Source organism: Streptopelia decaocto (assembly GCF_964273445.1).
Source record: "Streptopelia decaocto genome assembly, chromosome: 3".
NCBI lineage: Eukaryota > Metazoa > Chordata > Aves > Columbiformes > Columbidae > Streptopelia > Streptopelia decaocto.
In genome coordinates, this window is record NC_138656.1 from 74,126,489 (window position 1) to 74,149,383 (window position 22,895).

The window sequence follows — 22,895 nt, forward strand, 5'->3', positions numbered from 1 at the left end:
ACACACAGCATCTGCCTGAAGAACATTTGTCTGTTGGCAAAATGAGTGCAGAGTAGGAGATTAAAGCAATTAAGAGAGTAACAGAAGCAAACTGTTGGTGATGTGCAGTTTGGAGCTTGTGCTGGGACAGTGCTGGCCACGGGCAGCTATGGGAAAAGTCACGGTGAAGGTGAGGAGTTGCACCACCAGCAGCTGGGCAAGAGAAATACGTCCCCACCTGTCACTGAAAATGAAGCTGCTAATGGAGGTTTGGGTAAAACAGGTAATTTTTGGTGAGTTTCTTCATGGGAGAGGTAAGGTTACAAACGTGATTTAAACAAAAAGGTGGCAGTGTGTTGCTGGACTTCAGCAGAGAAGCCAAAGTTAAAGAAAATGCAGTGAGGCTGGGGGTGAGTTCTGGGATGGGGTCCTGGGGCAAGACCAGCTTCCCGGCGGCACAGCACGATGCGGCACACCGGTGTGAAGGGAAACTGGCTCTGTAGGGTCATGGGGAGATGAGGGGATAAAAAGACCTGAGAAAGGGGAATTGGTGAGTTCCCAGATGCTGGGACTAAGATAGGCCAGGGATGTCAGAAGCAGCAGCAGAGAAGGCAGGAAAATAAAGGATCTGTGAAGGGAAACTAAGGCTTTAGGGCTCAGCTATGTTGTATTTATATGACAGAAGAAACCCCAGAAGAAATATCAGAAAGTCCAGCTGACCTGCAGCACTGGCCAGGGAGAAATGAAGCAAAGACTTTATAAAAGATTTTATACCTACCTATAAACACATGCACACACTCAAGTTTTATATGTGCTCTACCAAACTCCTGGATGAGGAGTTTGATTAGTTATTAATGGGCAAATGCAGCTTATTTTGCAGTTACTGCATCTTGCTCTAGACATCTCACTTCTTGTGTCTCAAATTGTTTGTTTTTCAATAAAAAAAATTGCTGTTAAATATTTTAAGCCAGAACTAAGCAAAATAATTCAAGGAAATTCGTCATGGAGGTAGCAGAACAAAATGCACTAAGTATTTCAGCTGCAGAGAATCACAGTGTGTAAAACCTTGACATTTTCATATAACACAGTCATTTTCATCTAGTCTATTCTATATACAGCTTTTAGTGACTTTTATCAATGTTGATTTATAAGCATACAGAGTACATTATAAACTACCTGGATAGAAAATCTCCTCTAGGTACTGCTAGAAGCTGGAGACAGAAAAGATCGATCGCAGCCTTTCCCATCTACCTCTGCTCGTGCAGAACTATTGCTGTGCTAAGACACAAAACTATACAACCCCGATGAATCTCCTTTTCGTGATGTACAATTTGGTGTAACATAAAAGCAAGGCAGAAGGGAAAAGAAAGGAGGAGTAGGTCTGAAATCAGGAGGAAGAGGCCAAAGGAAGACTTTTTCTAAGGCTGGATCCCTATGTCATTGAAATGCCTTTGCCTTCACTTGTGGGTATGCAGTACCAAAACAATTTGCCTACCCTGTAAGATAGGACTAAAACCTCTCCATTGCTACAAAAGACATTTACTCAATCATCCCCAAGCACTTAAAAAAAAAATCCTCCATGGGTTATTTATACACACGAGCACCTTTTATTATTGAATCTAATATATTTGTCAGCAGCTAGCTTGTGAATTTACTCTACCTTTTTACTCAGTTTGGACAATAAAACCATGTTGATCTGTTCCCAGCTGGTTTAATTCCCTGGTTCTACTGCATTAAACACAATGTGGTTGTTGTCTGGGCTGCAAACACTCAACACTCACACATTTAAACACATAGTTTAAATAATGAAAAAAAATTGCCTATGCTGAAGTCCTTGTAATCAGGACAACATTGGATTTTGGAAAATTCTCTAAAAATTTAGATTCTTGATGTTAACTGACTGGCAGCTTCTCATTGGGGGATTTGGCATTTCAGTTACCTCAAAATATTTTTTAGCAGCTAGGACACAACAACATGGTACATCGTGCAGTAAAGCCTCCGACTAAACCCTGGAGAATTCACTGCAGGTTTTATTGCCATGGTTTCAGTGTTCATAAAACCTACATTCACAAGTGGATGAGGCTTATTTACATTTTCCTGTTCTGACTGACTAGTACCCCCTTTTCCCCCCACCTCCCACCCAGTGGATGGAACTGTGTGTTCCTATAACCTGTGCAAAAGTTATCCTGTATATGGAACAATGCAGGTGTGACAGCCCTGACCCGCTGTTGGCGGATGCCCTGGGCTGCCTGCTCGCTGCCTCTCTGCCTCTCTGCAGCAGCCTCAGGGATGCTGTGGCTCCCCAGGGACATGTCTCTGTGCTCTTGGCGAGCAGCGAGCAGCTCAGCTCCACTGCCACAACCCAAATGCTGTTCCCTGTAACATTTTCCTCATCCAGCCAAGGACACGGGCTGATGTGGAAAAGGTCCAGTCCTTGCCCAGGCATGTGGGGTGCAGATGCATGCACCAGAGAGCAGCATTGACATGGTCTAGAAATGGCTGCTAAGGGGTGACATCATATTTTCGTTGTACTGCATGTCTGGACAGGTGATGGAGCTAAAAGAAATGGGTTGGTGCTGTAATCCCAAAGTAAATCACAGTAGGCAGAGCTGGAAAGTCTTAATCCATCATAGGAAGCTCTTATCTTTAGAAAAATGCACGCAGGCTCAAGCTACACGATAAGGTCCATGGTCTGTTTTTGATTGGACAGAAATGAGTGAGGCTGTTTGGCAGACAAAGTTATTTTTTAATCTTTTAAGAGTTGATGTTATAACAGAAGATAGAAGTTCAGAACCAAGGCATATCTTTCACACTCTAAATAGTCTTTAGATCTCTCTGCTCCCTTCCTCTGGCCAACAGTAGACTGAACTGATGATTAAACTCACCTGAATATTTCCTTCTGCCTCTCTGCATCTGCTTTTCATGTTTCCCAACTTTTATTTTTCCTTCCATGAAGGCTGAGATACAGGGTTTCTCATCTCTACAGCTGCTTAAAATTGTCCCCTTCCACTCCCCTGACACGGCCTCCCAGATAGGGCAGATGACATCCTTGCGCGAGGAGCTGGAACCAAGTTTGGAGACTATAAAATACAGGTGAAGATAAAACCGTGCAAGGAGTCTCTCAACAGGATTTTGACACTGTGGCTGGCTCGTCTCAAAATGACTGGGAGATGAGAAAGGGCTGGCCCTGTCTGGGGTGGGGAGATGAGGTCTGAGAAAGCTATGATATCATGCCACTTAAAATATGGAGTTCACATATGGTCAACCCATTATAGAAAATATATGGTAGCACTTAAAAAGGTACAGAGAAGGGTCAGGGGGTAAAGCCCATCACTAAATTATATGAGGAATAGGAGATGATACAAAAAAGGAAGAGTAGGGGCAGAGAAAAGAGAGAGAGAGAAAGAAAGAGAGAAAGAGAGAGAGAAAGGAGGAGAAAGGGAGAAAGAAAGGGAGAAAGAAAGAGAGAAAGAGAGAAAGAAAGAGAGAGAGAAAGAAAGAGAGAAAGAGAAAGAGAGAAAGAAAAGAGAGAAAAGAGAGAAAGAAAGAGAGAAAGAGAGAAAGAGAGAAGAGAGAAAGAGAGAAAGAGAGAGAGGAGGAGAGAGAGAAAGAGAGAGAGAAAGAGAGAAAGAGAGAAAGAGAGAAAGAGAGAAAGAGAGAAAGAGAGAGAGGAAAAAGAAAGAAAGAAAGAAAGAAAGAAAGAAAGAAAGAAAGAAAGAAAGAAAGAAAGAAAGAAAGAAAGAAAGAAAGAAAGAAAGAAAGAAAGAAAGAAAGAAAGAAAGAAAGAAAGAAAGAAAGAAAGAAAGAAAGAAAGAAAGAAAGAAAGAAAGAAAGAAAGAGAAAGATTGAGCATTGCAGGTGGTGGAGTAAAAGGTTATGAAATGACATAAAAGTAGTGGCCTAGAAGGAAGAACAGTTGTCCCGGGAAGCTACTGGTGTGCAAAAGAGGGCCTCCCTGGTTTGGGGATCAGTCTGTGGTGCTCTCAGAGGCAGGGGTGTGGGTTTCCATTGGTGCCTTGTGCAACTTTCACCCAGATACAGCCACTCCATGGCTGTGCAGGACACGGCCTGTTAACTGGGAACAGGGACCCTGGTCCCAGTTCGCTGCCCTGACCTTGGGGACTGCTGTCCAAGCAGCAATCTGGGAACAAACCCATAGAAAGGCAAAGGCATGGGGGTATCAGGAAAGGGAAAGCTGGATGAATGAAGGTGTGAGTTGGGTGGGAGGGGAACAGCCTGGGGAAGAAATGGCTGTGCAGGTCAGTGGTGCAGGAGGAAGGAATAAAGGGAGATGTGAAAATAGCTGGCAAAATTGGAAAAGGGAGATGCTGCTGGTGTGCAAAAGCACCGTTAAAGCAAAGTTGTGATGGTGGGAATATGATGGAAGAAGCAGTAGGAAGAGACAACAGGGAAGGATGGAGGGAGGAGCAGGTGGAGGCTTTAAAGTAAGGGAGCCTGAGACAAGTAAAAGAAGAGAGGGTTGTGACATGAGAAGCGATGCAGGAGCAGCAGCAGGTGAGGAAAGTGGCACCAGACGTGTTTGGCCTGGGAGGAGAGGAGAGGAGAGGAGAGGAGAGGAGAGGAGAGGAGAGGAGAGGAGAGGAGAGGAGAGGAGAGGAGAGGAGAGGAGAGGAGAGGAGAGGAGAGGAGAGGAGAGGAGAGGAGAGGAGAGGAGAGGAGAGGAGAGGAGGCTAGAGTGTCTCTGGAGTGTAGATAGAGCTTTTACCTCTAGGAGAGATTTTAGCAAATTAAGGTTGTTTGGGTTTTTTTAAGATAAAGAAGAAAACGTGAGGGATTAGATCTGCTCAGGAAAACCACAGCTAAGGACCATCTTCCCTGGGTATACACTCTCCCTCATTTCCTGCTTGATTTTTATCTGCTTTCCTAATGAACAATGGGAGGTATAATTTTTTGTCTTTCTGGAGTGTGCCTGTTCCCGGATGCCACCAAAGGTCCACTGTATGTGTTCTGCATTCAGATATGCAGTGTATATCCATGTGGCACCCTGTAATGGCATGTAGACATGGCAGAGGCAAAGGACTTAACACGTTAAAAGAGGTGAGAGACAAAACAAATATTTTTCTTCAGCCTATTGGAGAACTGGGGTCTCAAGATGATGCATAACCTGACCAAGGTCACTCCAGAGATCTGCAGCAGACCTGGGATGTGAGCTGAAGGTTCTCATGCTGTTTTAACTCTCAAGTGACCCATCCTCAATAATTTGGCTAGGAACCATACAGGCTGCTACTTTAAAGAAACTCGGCTAAAGAAATGTGAATTTTTAAATTGGGAAAGAAGTTGGTTTTTTCCTTTCCTCTGCTGCATTTTAAGGTGTGTTGGATGTAACAGCCTTGGACTTTTCAGTCCAGTTTCCTGAGAACCATTCATGGAAAGGAAGATTATGCCAAAGTGGCTTGAACATCTCAGGGTGGTGAACAGTTGTAATAGAGACTACTGTGTTCAAAGCAAAGGCTCAAAGCAGCTTTCTCACAAATCCTGCTTTAAAACTTTGTGTACTAATTTCTCACTAGCGTATGTCCTCCTGCTGACTACCTAGAAAATAAAACACAGAAGTGTGACAGAATACAGAAGGACTAAGCTGCAGATTTGTGAAACTGTTGCATTTTAAACCTCAGTAGAGAGTTGTGTTTTCTTCTATTGTCTTAGAAAACATGTTTTTCCCTAATTGGCCAAAGTGGGATTAGTAGCTGTGAAAGCTGTGCACTTTACAAGGCCTTCTGGGAGCTTATAAAATGCAGATATATTCATACACATCACTGGTGGAGCCCCAACTCGTGCAGCTTCTCTGTGGTACCAACTAACAAGGAGCTAGACAAATAGGAACACAAAGAACTTACACATCTTTTGTAGCTTTTGGACAGTGGAGCCCGTCTCTCCCGCTGCCTCCTGTGCCACTGTGAGGGGTCTTGGACCCCTCACATGAGCCCCTGCCACCATCCTCCCCCACCTCTACAGCTGCTTCTTGGAGTGGAGAAGGTGTTGCTAATAGGATCAGAGTGCAATTCAGATGGGAAGGGACCCCAGGAGGTCTGGCTCCTCATCGTAGTCTCATACACAACTCATAGGTGTCCTGCCACAGGGAGATTTCACCCCCACACATCTAATTTCACACAGACTACTGAGAGAGTCTGACATCAGTTGAAAGATCCCTAGTGTCTGCTCGCAAATTTTGGAGTCATTTATATCCACGGTAATAAAGCTGTATGCCGTTTATTTAGCAGGGCTCTTCTAACGTGCTGTTTGCTGTTTTGGTAGTCTGCGTCTTCTTCATATTGTAATCATATTAAAAGAGCATTCTTTTCCCGGAATAAAGAGGTAATGATTCACAAGAGGCATAATTATTCCATGCAGTGAAGGCAGGATGCTGCAGAAAGTACTGTCTGTGCATAAGAGCCTTTTATTGCAAGTGTTCTACACAGTAATTAAATTCCTTTGAATGAGGAGGCTTGATTGGATTTTCTTTGGTTTATTGGGAGGAGTCTGAAAAGCAAGGTATTTAGCTCAATTGCTACACAATTTTGGCATCTGTTGGAGGTTAGGGAGAAAGGTTCAGAGTGTCTGATTCCCATTTCTCTTATGCTAGTGTTACGTTAGCTGAACTCCATTGAATTCAAATTATACCCTATCTGTATTTGCGTGAGAATCAAACTCAGAAATCCCTGGCAGAAAGCAACAGGATACCTGAATGCATGCTGTAAGAATCCAAATTATATCGGGGGGGAAAGCAAGGAAACTTTGCATTTGCATTTGTCCTTCAGATCTGATGTTTGCCGTATGGTGAGTCCAGCCTTGGCCCAGAATGGGAGAAAGTTTGAAAAGACAGCAGTAAATGAATGAAAAGTCAGGCAATCATCTAACAAAACTCTGTGCCAGGATGCTGGTATGGTACAGCTCTTGAGTATTTGAGTTGTCAAACTAAATCATGTTTGTTTAACATCAACTACTGTATGCAGCTGCCAAGGTTTCTTTTTTTTGTGTTTTTTTTTTTTTTTTCCAAAGGAAAAGAGTAAAAATGTAAATTAAAAGGAAAACTTTATTATATACAGCCTCAACATCCATTAGTGATGGGAGTTTGGGTTTTGTACCATGAATTACAGTATAAATTCTTCCTGTTACTCAATAAAGCTACAAAATACATGAGGAGGAGAGTATTGCTCAGGCAGGGAAGGAGATGTACGACACCACAGGGGTAATTCCACCCTGCTCAGATGTCTCTGGAGGCAGAGGTGGCCTTTTCAACAGCTCAAAAACATCATCATGGGGCAATGAGAGGCACTTTCCTAATCTGAAGGCTCCCTGTCTGCCAGATGTTAACATCTTGTTTCACCCAGTGAGAGAGGGAATCTATGAAGCAAGTTCACCAGTATTTTTAGGGCTTATGTGGAGGTTTGGAGCTCAGAGAGATTTCCAGGGGCTCTGCTTGTATCCCAGTGGTGGTGGTGATGGTGGTGGGTGGTCGAGCAGAGGGTCCTGGGGCTGTGTGAGGGGAGGATTGGTTTTGCAGGGAGAACAGTGGTGGGAATAAGGAGGAGAAAGAGCTTTTACCTTTGAGCCAGGTCTGAATGACTCCCTCACACACCTCTGCCCGTGATAAACCTTGGGTGTGCCCATCAGTCACCAAATCTCTTCTCCTTGTGGCATACCAGGCCTGATGCAGGTCTGCAGCTGAGGATATTTTCTGATGAATTCTGGTAATTGCAGCCAGAAGGCTTTGGTTTTTTGCCTTCACTCCCTCCTACTGGCTGCCAGGTGCTATGAACACAACAAACTACCTGTCCTGTTGTCCTCCTCTGCCTTCTTTTTTCCAACCTTCAGGTTTTTAAATGAAAGACAGTGCAAAAAATGGCTGCGCAATCCTCCAGTCTTGGTGGTATTCGGACAGCACCATGAGGCAAATGGGACCCACCAGTCAGTGGCTCAGGACTTTACGGAGAATGTTGCCATAAGCTGACACAGATGAGGCACATCAAGCCATAGTTTCCCCGTTGTGACTCTACTGACTTCTAAGAGGTTCTGCTTCCTCTTGTTGTTTATTAGTTCTCTGCAAGGATCCCTCCTGGAGCCAGCTGTCTGCATAGAAAGTTGGAGTTAAACTTTTTTCCTAAAAAAGCAGATTTTGGAAAAAAAGAGATATTATTTATTCAAGGGCTGAATTAAAATTTGTTCTGTTTTACTGACGTTTCTTTCGTGTCTTGGTTTCCTGAGCAGAAACAGCCACACCTGAGGACTACTTGGCTGATCCTGCAAACATGAAGAGGTACCCCATGGATCCTGCCGATTCTGCCTTTGGTTGCATGGGCTCCGCATACGCCATGCTGCAGAGTCCCAAAGACGGGCATCCTGCTGGAGTCTCCTCTTCCTCCTGTAGCCATCGTCCTGCCCAGGTGTCTTCAGGAGGGTCCTCATCTACTGGCCTGCGGCATCAGACCTCCAGCCCAACAAGGAATGGGACCTATCTTGAAGGAAACAGAAGTGGTAATGTAACATCTTCCATTTAGCAATGTGTGTTGCTGTGCTGGTGCCATGCTAGAGTCTTAACTCACTTCCAGATTCCCAGAAAAACTAGTGAAGCGGGTCTGTGTTGACATCCATCCAGACCACACACGCTTCCATTTAGAAGGAGAAATAATAATCTATGTAAACACAAAATCAATCTGTTCATCATTAAGTGAAAAGGTGAATATTTTCTAATGTTGTTATTAATTATGTAAACATATGTATTATGTATAATTGTGTGGCAATCACAACTGTTATTATCGACTTGCAGATATAAATATTAATATGTAAGGCATTCCTCCCAAAGATTGATACTGCCTACAGGCAATTAATTGTATGATACCAGCTGTGTACAAGATATGATGCAGAGCAAGCCCAAATATTAGTGCCTACCACAAAGTGCTTCAGCAAAAGAGTTTGCTTCCTAGCTGCATGGCCCATCCTGCCCCTTTAATTATGAACCAGGCCAGGTTTTGCTTGAAAAAGACTGCCCAGCAAAACATATATTTTTAGAAATCATCCAACTTACTGCTCAAGGTTCTTTTGTCCTTCAGGAATCAAAGTCATAACAAGTTTATCCGCGAATTCAAGGGATGCCATACATTCAATAACCCCTCTTCTTTCCCCTCATTGTATTTTTGTCCAGTTACCCTGCTAGGATTTAGGTTTGCTGGGTCAATTTTTTTTTCTTCCAGAAATGACATGGGTTCACCAACCAGGTTAGCTAATTCCCTGAACTTCTGTTAACTCTGTCTTTGTTCGCATTTTCTAAGTTCTCCATTAACAGGTCTTTATCAGTAGTGATTCCAAGAGTGTCATCACCCCTTACTAATTATTCAAAGTTCATTTATGCATTTTTCATCTTGAAGATAGTTTTAACAAAGGAGTTGAGTGTTTCAGCCATTTCTAAGTCATTAATTTCTTTCCCTTCCTCATTTATTAATGGAATCTACTGTCACTCTAGTATATTTTTTTTTAATCTTGATATATTTGCAGAAGACTTGCTGGTTCCCCTAACCCCTTTGTCTACCATTAGCTCATTACACTGTCTTTCTGCCCTTGCATTTCCCCTGGAAACTGCAAGTGATTCTGCATATTCTTGCTCAGTAGCCGCTGCAGAGTCTCTTTCCAGTAGTTGTACGTCTTTGTGTAATTCTTTCAGATCCCTCACCTTCTCAATGCCTGTATTATTTCCTGTTTCTGAACTTTCATTCTTTAATATTTTAGAACATTATTCTTGCAAAATACATATTACCAGTATTTTTCCGTATATTTATTTGTTTATCTCAGTTTGCCTTCCTAAATGTTCAATACCCATCAAAAACCATCCCTCACTGTGCTATTATTTTCACACACATATTTCCCTGGTTTACTCCTGTGTTACTCTATTATACAGAGCACAGATAAGCATTCCGTTCTCATCATTGTCCTTTTCTTTAGTTATAGAGTCAGCATTACTCAAAGCACACTGGATAGCATAGAAATGCATTACTGCAAACAACTTGTAAAAGGTTGTCACTAAGAACCAAGAGCCTCAGTTACAAAGAAAAGGAAATGAAAAGCCTTTTCTTTCAGATCTTGTTCAGTGCCTCTTGGGCCAGCATAATCAGGTGCTGGGAGGACAAGGGGCTTTACTGTGCACAGGATTCATTTTCTACTCTCCCACTGCTTCCCTAGAGCCTCTTAGCAGAACTGGGACCCTTTCGTCAAGCTTTCTTAGTTGGCAGCTGCGAGGAGTCAAGATTTAACAATGTTGTTACTCGCTTTGAAAATCTTTATCATTCTGCTTGGGATCGGTTGTTATCTCTTTGTAGTACACAGACAGGGTCAGAGCAGCACAGAGCAGAGGTCTGTCTGCCACGTGAGACAGCAGCACAGCCCCAGGACAGGGATAAGTCCCCACTACCCTCTCCACCTTCAGAAATTTGTGGCTCAAGGGTTTCCTGAACCAGAAATGGTGGATTCATATTTAGTAACCTTTCATAGATTTTTCTTCCCTAACTTACCCAATGGCTTATTGGATACTTTGTGTGTTTTCGGTATCCACAAAATACTGTTGTAGAGTTCCTGTGATAAAAATGTGTTGTGTGGAAAAAAAGCCTTGGTATCAGGGGTTTGAATCTACATTCAAGGGACTGAACATAGTTCCTTGAACTTGCTCATCTGAGTTACTTTCCCTTCTTGCTTCTGACTGTGAATACCACTGTTTCCCTATCTCATAAAAGTCATATAATGGCCATGCAATAGGCTTTGCAGGTTCCTATAGTTCTCTAGCCTGAAACATATTAAAGCACTTTGAGGAGCAAAGAGGAAAATCTTTCTTGTTTACCTGGCGCCCATGATGTTTGGTTGTCTTCGAAGTGGTAACAGGTGACATTTAGCTGCTACATATGACAGTTCAGAGTAATAGGACTCATCCCAAAACTTCTTAGCACGTTTTATGTGACGTGCATTTGACACTTGCAAAGACTAGCTCATCTGGGACCTGTGGGATGTTTGGCCATCTCAAGATTGCATGCTTCTCCTTAAAGTTAGAGACTGTATTTCTTCACAGCCATCATACTTTGACCCAGCATGCTGCTTCCACTGCTACTGGCAGTCTCAGATTTTTAAAATCCACATCCTTCTGCACATACCTTAGTGCAGCCACACTGGAGTTTCATTACCATCTTCGCAAAATCTCTCTTGTGAAGGTCTTTGGAAACTGCACTCTCACTACAATGCTTCTGCGTGTGTTTTTCCCCTTTCTAGGGATAATTTATATGCTGCTGAATCATAAGTGAGCAAAGATGATTAAGTGGTGCATGCCAGTCTCTGTTCTTATCCTCATCAGTTTGCATACTTACAAGGCAGGGATGAGCAGGACTAATTAAAAAGAGGAAGATTTTCTCTCTGAAACCTCAAACCAATCCTGTTTATTTATGGATATTTTTGAAAAATAGCTTGCCTTATTTATCATGGTGGGCAAATATCGTGGAAAAAACCATAACCATAAAACATATCTCAGTGCATAGCAGAACATGTCTTTCAGGCGGAATGGATGAGATTAAACCTCAAAGCTCTCATTAATGTGATCAGAAGCTTGATGCCTAAATCTCTGTGATTATGCTAAAAAATTCCAAACCAAAAAAAATGCCAAAAAAAAAAATCTCATTTCAGAAAGCAAATTGGGGCTGCTAACAGATAAACATGCACTTTTCTGTCATCATTTGCCAAACTGAAGCTCTTAAATCAGGGAAGGAATAGTCAAGGACATCATAAACCTTTCCAAGTCTGCTTACATAACAAACAAAGCCTTTATTCCAAGTATGAAGAATTGTGTATTCAGCCACAACATAATAACCTTAACCTTGCCCTGTAGCTTGTTATTTTTATGTAGATTTTATTACCCAATATTAGCAGTTAATTATATCACCTGAGGGCCTTTGTTAAAGAGGCAATCCTGGTTGCAAATACATTTATTTCCTGAAAACATTTGGGGACCCTGGGTTTGAAGTGTCTTTTTTTCCACAATAATACTGCAAACACTTTGAGGGGGCTGAATCCCGCATCTCCCCAGGGCACTGACCAACGAGCTGCTGACAGCACTGAGGGGCTCAGTGCTGGGTACCAATTCTTCAGCAAACACAGCCTGTCTGCTAATTTTTGACGACTTTTACAGCCTGAAAGGTTCAATGGGTCCAGTGAGCTGCCTATTTCCCCCCCACACACCCCTACAAAAGAAGGGCAGCTGGAGGAGCCACCGTGCTGGTAGGATGGGGACTCTACCCTGCTGTGCCAAGGGGCCGAGGCCACCAGCCAGGTGACGCACAACGGCATCTCCTGCAAGACCCTGCCAGCACAAACTGATGTGCTGAGCCCAATCTTCTTTCCAGAACTCTCTGCTGATTGTGGCTCATCAGACCCCCCCATGCCCACAAATATCCTGTAATTGTGTTCTCCCACATGTCTACTTTTCTGATGTCTCTCGTCTTTTCCTGCTCAGTGTGCCCTAGAATAAGTGTCTTCTACAAAGCCTTCCTCCTCCTCCCGTCTTTGTATATAGTGGGAGGTGTCTGGTTTTTTTTAAAAAAAAAAACAAAACAATTCCCATTTCTGTGTGACTTTGAGGCTCCGCTACTTCTGCTTAGTTTCAGTAGATCTGCTGCTCCTTATTATCTGCTCCAGTGCAAGCAGAGAGAACCTTTTAAAATTTTTTTCCCACCCCCTCCCCCGGAGGCAAAGAAATCATTTAGTCCTGCAGCAATATTAAAGTTCATCTGTCACTCCCTTTCCACTCTTATCTATCAATGACCGTACTCCCTCTGGGCTCTGTATGTTTGCCAAGAACATATTTAGGGACTCTGTTATTTATCTTGCCTTCTTTCATAGGTTTAACGCCATTTTAGTGTTTGATTTCTTTGTCACGGCTCTGTAGCCGTTTGGCTGTTGGTTTTCTCTCCCTCCATCCTCCTTCTCAAGAAGGTCCCGAGGCCAGAGGTGGGGGACAGAGAAAATCCTGTGTGGGGTGAGAGCTCAGACCAAGACAGACCATGTCTTTCCGTTGGCTTCGCTGAGCTTTGGCCACTGACCCAGCATTTCCAGCTGTTTCTGTGCAGGCAATGGTCTCATCTGGGATGCCTCAAGACCTTTCCCTGCAGAGGAACCTCCTCACTCTCCTTCCCCAACACAGCTTCAGGAAAGAGAGGGAAGTGCTTCCCTCCGATTACTTAAATTTCCATATCCCATTCCATTAATTTGACAAATTTTTGCCACCTGTCAAAAACAGGAAATTGGATTTGACCTAGATTACGATCTCGAAAAATAATTATTGGTGGTGAGCACTCCCATCTCTTTGTAATCTGAGTATTCATTATCATCTTGATTAATTCTGATGACAGGATGGCATAGAATACCCAGGGGACATGAGAATTCCTCATTTATCTAATTCTTAGGTTAAGTGTGAATACCTTCAGATAAGAAAAAATGTATAGTACTTGCCCTGCTGCCATCAAACACTTTTGTGCTTAGTATAATCACTCAGCAAAGTGATGCTATTGAAACAAACCGCATGCTTTTGTGTATACATGAAATGATTTATTTTCTTTCATAAATAAATATGGAATAGATATTGAAAACCAGATTGTTTCTGGACTCACCAGCTACAAAATATGTTCAAGATAATTGTCTGCAAGGTCGTTTTATCTCAGTTTTACTAACGACATTTAAAGTAGCCTCTTACACACAAGTAAAATAACACATCTTAATTCATGAAAAAGCAGCAGAGAATCCAGGACTTCAGGTAGGTAAATAAAAATGAAACTAACTTTGAAGAGTTAGTATCTACACATAATTCTTGTTTTTGTATTATATTATACCTCAGGGAGGGATCTGAAAGGGTTATCTTCACCTGCTAGATTCTGGAAGAGTTCTAGCCATGTGGTTTCTTTAGAAAGGTCATTTATATATTTGTCTTTTAAAAAATCAGATTTATGCTATTGATTGCTAGATTGCAGAGGAGTGAATAGAATTCTCCTGTCATTTCAACCTTTTCTTCTCAGCCCCATTCCTTTCATTACGGATATTTCTAATACCTGTGAAGACTCTCAGCCGCTCTTGGGGCTCTCTGTTCCCCTTTGCCCTTTCCTGGCATTTCTGCAAGCAGCAGGTTGCAGGCAGGAATCACTGGGCCATGGGTTGCTCTCTCTGTGCCCAGTGTGAATCCCAGACTAAGACCCTGTGCTTTCATTATATTCATTCAAATTTAAGGGAAAAAATGTGATCCTCAGGAGGGGCACAACTTCTCCCCTGACCACATCATGGCAGCAGCATAGAAACATCTGCAATCCTTTGGGCACAGCCAAACCTTTCTCTCTCCCCTTTATTTTCCAGCTGGTTTATAAAAGCCTGGTTTTCTTCCTGCCTTTGGTTTGAGATGCCAAGGTGCCCAATATTTCCACACATCAGCTGGCACACAGATTATTGGCAGATCAGGCAGGGGAGAAATATTCACCCCTCTGCCTCCAAGACAAGTCTCAGTTCTCCCACCTGTCCCTGACAAAGTTACTTGATGTAACTGATAGTCCAGGGGTTGGCCAAGATTACCCTGCTTGTTTTGCACTCTTTGTCTTCATTATTTCATGCCAAAGGCTACAGATGATGTCTGCACTGCTGTGTATTGCATTTATTTTTTAAGAGGAGCCCAGGGTCACCTGAGTCCATACAAACACCAGTCTTTCACTGTTCAATTAAGAGGACCCGTGGCTATTCCTTGTCCTTTATATCCAGAGCAGTGACTTCGCAAATGAGGGTGTAATTATCATGATATTTACATCACATCCCATTATGAAGCCCATCGACCAGATTTGCGCATTCATAGCACTTTCTGCTTACTGGAGTTCATCCTTCCTAACTGCAAAATATACCTCATTACATTATACCATAAGATGAGCATGGCATAGAGAAAAAAAGGACCAATATGCACATAAAACCATTATTGTGCATATATGGGCAGATCCTCAGCTAATATAAATCAGCATGGCTCTGTTGAAATCAATGGAATGACAATCTACAGAAGCCACAAACCCAGCCCACTACATTTGTTCTTACACATTAGGATTGTGTTTTGAGTCACACGTAGGGATTATCATACATTTCATCTGTCTTTATAAGCTCAGTATTCCTCTGGAGAGCTCAGCCCTTCCCTGCTTAACAGCTCTGATTACCCTCTTGGCTACCTGGGGTTTCTCCAGGCTCCCAGGTATCTGTGGTTTCCCTCTACTTGCACTCTTCTGTTTCCTTTTCCGTCTTCTGTAGTGCCTGCTAGCTTCCCATTTGTGCCTCTCATTAAAAACTGGGCCTTAGGAAGAAATGAGCAGGTCAGGACAAGTAACATTTTATGTACCTGTGTGCTGCTGCCTGTTAATGCAAAGTTTGCTTGGTGTGGAAATAAACAAATTTAAACAGCTTTCCTGTAACCTGGCTTAATATAGTTATTGTAATATTGAAGCAGCATAAGTGGAGGTGCAAACTGTATTCATGTGGAGGCTGAGATTTATAATTCTGAGGAGACTAAGAATAAAAACATAAACACATTTTCATTCCAATGTGCCTTTATTCACTTGATTTAAAGCTACAGCAAGCTGAAGTGACCTTAAATCATCCAGGGCTTATACCATTAAAAAGTCACATGTGCAATGTTCATCTTTGCGTGTTTCAGGAGCTTTCCAAATGGGCATTAATTGGGGATCGTCAGTTTTGTGAGAGCCTAAGATTAGGAGGGTATTGACTAGAAACTGTCCTTTAAGCTCTTAGATAAGTCTGAATATATGAATGTGAAGGAAAGAAAACTATTTGCAAAATCCTGATTTTGTCCTCTAGACTTCACATTCAATGGCAAACTACTTTGTCTGGTGCTGAAGCACTTTCTCTCCAGGTGGGAGGGTAGTGTCTTCTTGAGCCAAGATCTCCACTGCTTGCAGATCAGACAGCAGGGGCAGCTCAGTTTAAGAGCCTGGTAGCTGGCACATTTTTACTTCCCCAGAAGGAACCTGAGGGTTTCACTTTTTTTTAAACACAATTCACCAGCTGGGATCATGTCTCCCGATAAACACTCAGATCAGGAACTGCTCCAAGTGCCCTTCTCTTCCCACCCCACCCTCTCAGGCTGATACTTGCACACACAGATCCAATGCTGCGGTGAGGCTGTTGTACTACTGCATGCCCACAAACAAAGAAAACTGCTGTGTGCCATTGTAATGAGCTGTTGTGGGTTTTTTTGTACCAATAGCCTCAAGTCCTTCACCAGAACGCCAAGACGTGGCTCGGCCATCAAGCAAGAATCCTTTGACCTGGACAGTGGATGACGTGATTTGGTTTGTGAAGGATGCAGACCCTCACGCTTTAGGTCCCCACGTGGAGCTCTTCAGAAAACATGTATGTAGAAGGCTGCCCTTACCACATCTGGGTTATTTAAGTCAAGCACATGGGCACTCCCAAGAGACAGCCAGCACCCACCACACACCCACCCTAAGCTGCATTTGGACGCTATAGGCAGCGTTTGTGCACAGCCAGGTCGAATACATGGCTGTGCAAGGTGTTCAGCACCGCTGTGGGGTTTGGGCTGAAGAAAGGTGCGCTTATCACCCAAGAGAGTGGTGAAACACTGGAACAGGCTTCCTGAAGAGGTGGTTGATGCCCCAAGCCTGTCAGTGTTTAAGAGTTATTTAGACAATACCCTTAACAACATGTTTTAACTTTTGGTTAGCCCTGAAGTGGTCAGGCAGTTGGACTAGATGATCATTGTAGGTCCCTTTCAACTATTCTATTCTATTCTATTCTATTCTATTCTATTCTATTCTATTCTATTCTATTCTATTCTATTCTATTCTATTCTATTCTATTCTATTCTATTCTATTCTATTCTATTCTATTCTATTCTATTCTATTCTGTTCTGTTCTGTTCCGTTCTGTTCCGTTCTCTCCCGTCCTGTCCCATTCATCCTACGATGGGGAGACCCTAACAATGTCTTAAGAAAATGCTCACCATGTGCTCCCAACTATGCCAGTATAAATTGTTTCTATGCCAAGCCTAAGATAAAGCACAGAGAATCTGGTGCTCATTTTTTATGTCACATTGTCACAAAAAAAGCCTCATCTCAATGACAATTTTTTCCCAGGATACCTATAATTCTTCTCTGAAGAACATTTTATAAGTCTCTAGATATTTAGTAGGAGAAACCCAAAACAGTCAAGCTTTTAATCTTTCTCCCCTCAGTATTATGTAACTACATAACCAAATTTAACGGACCTGCTGACTCACTCGAGAGTATGATAGTTGCTTTTGCTAGGCAATATCCAGCAGTGGAAATTATATTATCCTTAATTTCAAAGGATAAGTCTGTAAACACACATCTGATCTGGAGTTTCTTGTTCTGCTGCTGCATATGGAGTTGGCACCAATGCATCTAATAGCGGCCTCCTCCTCCTCTTCCATCCCTCCTTGATCAATTCAGTCTGGCTATGAAAATGGGTTTTATCCTAAAAGTGACTCACTTGTGTTCAGCTGGAGGTCATAGCTTTGGATGTAAGTGTCTGGAACTAGGTCTAAACAAGAAGAGCTTCCCAGCCCTGACTCTTGATCAGCACATCAGGTCACAAAGCAAGAGAGAGGCCTTGATCACAAGGTCCCACTCCTCGCCTGTGGGCCAGCAGGGACTGGTGGGAATGTGTGACTGCAGACAAGAGCTGAGGAAGACAACTGATGGATTTCCAGCTACACCCTGGATGCAGAGTTTCCAGATAGAGGAGAGGAGGTGGTTGAGGAGCAGGTGAAATCAAGATGAAGACAGACCTTGATGCCTGCTCACCCTAGGCAGGTATGGAGACCATCTGCCATTCTGCAGACAGGCTTGTGGGATGAGGACAGCAGAGCAAGCACAGTGATGTTAGGACCAAATCTGCAGTTATAGGTCAGGTGACAGTGTACTTTCCCCTCCTTCTGCAGAGAAGTCAGACCTGCCTTATAAGCTGATAATGAAAACATGGCTTATGTGGGCCATGTGGGGAATCAGGCAGATAAACAAGCCACCTTCAGATGTAAAGGAACTTTCTTTAGCTTGAGAAGGGGTTGTGCATCAAGAGAAAACTCTTCCTGCAAGAGAGAATTGCCATGGTCTGAGGCACACAGGTACATCCCAAAGAAGAGAAACATTTGAAGTTCATCTTGTAAATATGGACAGTGCAAAAGTACCAGTTTTGTGTTAGTTTCCACCTGCAGCAAAGGATGGCCCAGTGTGTTTTTATCTAGCATCAGGGCAGTGACATGACCCAGCCAGCCATGGGCCAGCTGCACTGGAGCATGCCGCAATGCTGCAGCTGCTCTGTGGCCAAGGAGACCAAGTTGAATTGCCACTAAGGACTGTCCCTGTCATCCTTTGTTGAACACCCAGCACCCATGGGCTCTACTTATCATTGGTTTCCTTGTAAAATATGCCTGAGGTGTGAGATCTTGGGTAAGATTGCCACACAACTCAATTCAATTACACCTTCAAGTTATATATGTCCCTGCAATTTTTCAGCCTTCAAGTCTCATCTGGATCAGCACGGAGACCCCAGGGGTGAGAGACAAGTGATTAGTCCATTAACCTTAGTCATATCTTCCTGTATGTTCAATCTTCCTATGAAGCAGGTGCATAATTTACTTAGAAGCACTTACTGTCATTGACCAGGCCCAGCTATCACCTGAAATTGTTGCTTCAGCAATCAAGTCATCTGAGCTATGACACTGGGAGGGAGAGGGTGGTGGGATGGCCAGGAGGAAAAGGCTCTGGGGGTATCCTGTGTGGGGGTGGTGTTCTTTACCACTGCTGTGTTAAGGCATTTAGGTGCTGACCACAGTACCCAAAGCTGGTTTTCCCAGGCTGCAGTGAGGAGGTGCACCCCCATCCTCCACAGCTGCCACACGCATTGCAAGATGACCATGGCTCTGCTCTCCCACCACGAGCACAAGCTTTTCTTCTTGCCAAGACACCCAAGCAGATCTGTACAGGTGGCTCCTCAGATTGTCCACCAAAGATCATGAAACTGCCTACTACCTCCCCTTTGCTGTTCCCTGCTCCCTCGGCAGGGACACCTGCTGAGAAAAGCCCAGCCCATAACTTTTGGCATTGTACAGAGGAGCCATTGGCCTGGCAGGGACCTTGTAGCAACACTGAGTGAAAATCCCCATGCAATGTTGTCTCAGCAAGAAAGACTTAGTAGAAAGACAGAAGGAGGGAGATGGAGGAGGGGACGAGTTACACAGGGAATTAGCAGGTGGAAAACTCTAGATGGAAGGGAATGAAGGGATGTTATGGTCTGACAATTTAATAATGGCCAGTGACTGGCAAATGCATGTATGAAGAAGACAAAAACCTTTGAGTTCAACATAAGTAATCCAATTTATTCAAACAGAAACCTGTCTCTGCCAGTGTTAGACATCAGACTTGTGAGCGTGCTTGTTTCCCTAGACCTTCTTCATCTCGAGTGTTTGAGCACTGACCACTGACCTGCCACTCGCTGCACTCCTGTGGCAGGTGGTGGCCTTACCAGGGTTGGTGTCTGTTCACAAGACTGCAGACTACAAAACTATATATGTATATGTATATATACATGCATATCCTAGCACGATATAGATCCTGAAGTCTTCCATTTTACTTAGAATTTAGTTCCTAAACAGCCATGAAGATGGGGACTTTAATCTTTCTCATTAAAAGCCTCACCCTGGGGGACATCCACCACCAGGTGTAATTCTTGTTTGCATGCCACGGGGCTTCTTTTGGGGCTACTCTGCTTTTTGAACAGTATCCTCAAAACAAATACTTCAAGAAGCTGGCACAAGCACAGTAATACTCATTCTTGCAGGTGGAAGCTGTATGTTTATAGTCACTGTATCGTGGCCTTGCAGCCCACACATTTGCTGTGTCCCTGCCCTTGCAGGAACACAGCAATGATCTCCTGCAATATTCTAACTTGCAGTGGGTCAGATCTCTACTCATGTGAAACAGGCTAATTGCATTATTGGCACTGAATTTTACCAGCTGCAGATCTGGTTCAAGATCTTCTGGTGGGCTATTGCAGATTTGTGGACCATGCTATAGAATCCTTCTTTTTTAAATTATTTTTTTTTAAAGGGCTGACATAGTAATATTGCACAGAAGTCAAGCCAACAATCTGCACAGGAACATTACTAATATGGGGTATTTAATTGGATATGAATGTGCCCTTTGGCATACTCTTGTCATGGATTTTAATTTTGACCCCTACACAGTAATAAGAAAGGAAATAATAAAATGCTGAACTCAGCCTTTAGAAACAGCTGCCTCCACACCAAACCCTTGACAGTGCTTTTACCCTATAGCACCACAGTTCGAAGAGTTTGTTTTTCATTTTTATGCAAATATTAATTGCATGTAATACTCTTCCTCTCTCCCTCTCTCTCTTTCTTTTTCTTCCTTTCTCCCTTTCTTCCTTTCTCCCTTTCTTCCGTTCCCTTAGCTTCCTTAATATAATGGGAAGGAGAGAGGAAAGGTGAAGAGAGTTTCTATTATGGATAGAGTGGGGGTTGCAAATTGAAGAGCATTAATTGATTGAGTTAATCAGAAAGTGACCTTAACTGCTCATCAGCTAAATCATCCACTGAATGGAATAATAATGATCAGGGCAAATTAGGATCTATGGTATTGCTTAATTAGTAGGTAATAGATCACACAGGAAAGACTGGACCATCGAAACCAGAATACAACATATACAGCATTAGTATGTGTGTATATGTGTGTACCTATGCACGCACATATAGCACTCATTACAATTTAGCTCTGATGATCCAAGTATGTAAGTGTGGTGGAGCCTGTGGGGAGGGGGTAGTAATTTTTAGCAGAATCACTAATACAGTTGGGAAAAAACACACAAGTTCAGGATCCAAGAAAGGACAGTGTAGCTGAAAGCTTCTGTATTTTACAGACCATAGTAAAACAAAGTCCATTTCGCTGTGCACCCACCATACTTTGTGCTCACTTTGTGATTTCAGAAGACTTTCAAGCCAATACATCTGGGATAAAAAACTGAACTTGGTGGTAATTTCCTCCACTTACATGATGGTTAAATGAAATTTGAACAAATTCTGTTAGTAAATGTAATAAAATAAGCAAGTTACCGCTATCTTTACATTATGAAAAAGAAATGTGTATGTGTGTATATATATATATCTCACTGGATATAGGTGCACCGGGAATATGTGAAACATGCCAGTAACCAGGGACAAAGCTGGAACTGAGATTCAGAGGTGCAGTATCAGCAGCTCATGAGGCCACAGCCCTCTCCCTCCCTCCATCACTCACTCGTTTCTCTCAAGGCTGACCGGCTTTTCTCAGCATTGGACTTAGAGGAACCCTGATTTTTTTTTTAATATTCATGTTTTAATGGTAAAATAATTCAAAACCTAGACAAACCTTACAGTTCCTTGAAGAATAAAATGTACTATTTGATTAGGCCCTCCTTTAGAGTTTCTTACAATCATACCTCAGATTTCAAATTTTTAAACGCAGTTTCAAAATGCAGGACATTTCAGCTAGCTCTACTCTAAAAGACGTGTTGTTTCTGATTCACCTTGTTTAATGTGTCGGGACAAAGTGCTGGAAGTGGATTAACACATGATTCTCTTTCTCTCTTTTGAAACCAGGAGATTGATGGCAATGCTTTGTTGCTGCTGAAAAGTGACATGATCATGAAATACCTGGGGCTGAAACTGGGACCTGCGCTGAAACTGTGTTACCACATTGAGAAGCTCAAGCAAGCCAAGTTCTAACAATTTATTGAACAACAACAGAATGTGACCTAAATCTAGACAGAAAACGAAAGGTAACACGTTGCCTTACAGAAATGCATTCATTTGCAGATTGTTTTTCCCTCTTTTTAAACAAAGACTCTTTCTTTTTTAACATTTGTGCATCGTCACCTTTTTTTAATCCAATGGGGTGTTTTGGGCTGCTATGTGTTAATAATTTGCCAAAAAGTATATAATTACTATAATTATTTTGTATCATTAATATTATTATGATTATAGCAAGTCCTATTTTTGTAATCAGAAGTGGGAAATCAATAACAAACACAGCTATGGCATACTGTGAGGACTGCTGGAAGACTAACAAAGAGTCTCTCACTTGCCAAGGGTTCATTTTGGAGGACACTTGCACTGACTGGGCTCCAGCTCCACCACCAAATACTCAAGGGCTGGAAAAGCACGGTGTTTGGACACCTGTTGTCTGATGGGAACTGCCCCATGTCTTGCACTATCTGGAAAACTTGATTCTTCACTTAAAAAAAAAAAAAAAAAAAAAAAAAAAAAAAAGGAGCAAAACAACACAAAAGTTTTTAAAAAAAAGAAGTTTCAAAAAAAGGGGGGGAAAGATTTTTTTGCAGCTAAAATACTTTTTCCCACTAGAGGGAGCAGCCCTAATAGACTTGAGGCTGGAGCTCTGATGCCATGGTGCTTTCTGTCTGATGAGCTTTGACCATCACGACTCTCCTATCGAGCACATCTCTAAACACCGACAAGGAATCGCAGGCTCCCAGCAGGATAAGCCCGTCACTGTTTACAGATAATTAATTCAAGAAAAGCCCAAATGCAGCAAGTGTTTCTGACAGGATGCTTCCCATCATGCCGGAGAGGGGGTGGATGGCTCCCACAGTGTCTGGCGTGCTCAGCTGTCAGCTCCCTTCCCTGAGCCGTGTCTGTCTGGCATACAGTTTGTGGCACTTCAGAAAAAAGCAGAATTTCTGGTTTTAGCTTTGTTTGCTATTTTAAAAAGCGAGGCAGCCAGGGGGAGAGTGTTCCCCAGGCAGAGCTGGCAATCCAGGGCACATCTCTGCAACCATGGTCA

At 42.8% G+C, this 22,895-nt stretch overlaps 1 protein-coding gene across 1 annotated transcript in view; it reads left to right on the forward strand.

Moving 5' to 3' along the window:
• SCML4 (Scm polycomb group protein like 4) overlaps nucleotides 1–21,820 on the forward strand; it is a gene marked incomplete at both ends in the record, with an annotated part of 43,878 nt that extends 22,058 nt beyond the window's left edge. The window contains 3 exons of the mRNA XM_082047607.1: nucleotides 8,209–8,475; nucleotides 16,265–16,410; nucleotides 21,695–21,820. Coding sequence (XP_081903733.1) covers nucleotides 8,209–8,475; nucleotides 16,265–16,410; nucleotides 21,695–21,820 — 539 coding nt within the window. The remainder of the gene's footprint in view (nucleotides 1–8,208; nucleotides 8,476–16,264; nucleotides 16,411–21,694) is intronic.
• Nucleotides 21,821–22,895: the final 1,075 nt, after the last annotated feature.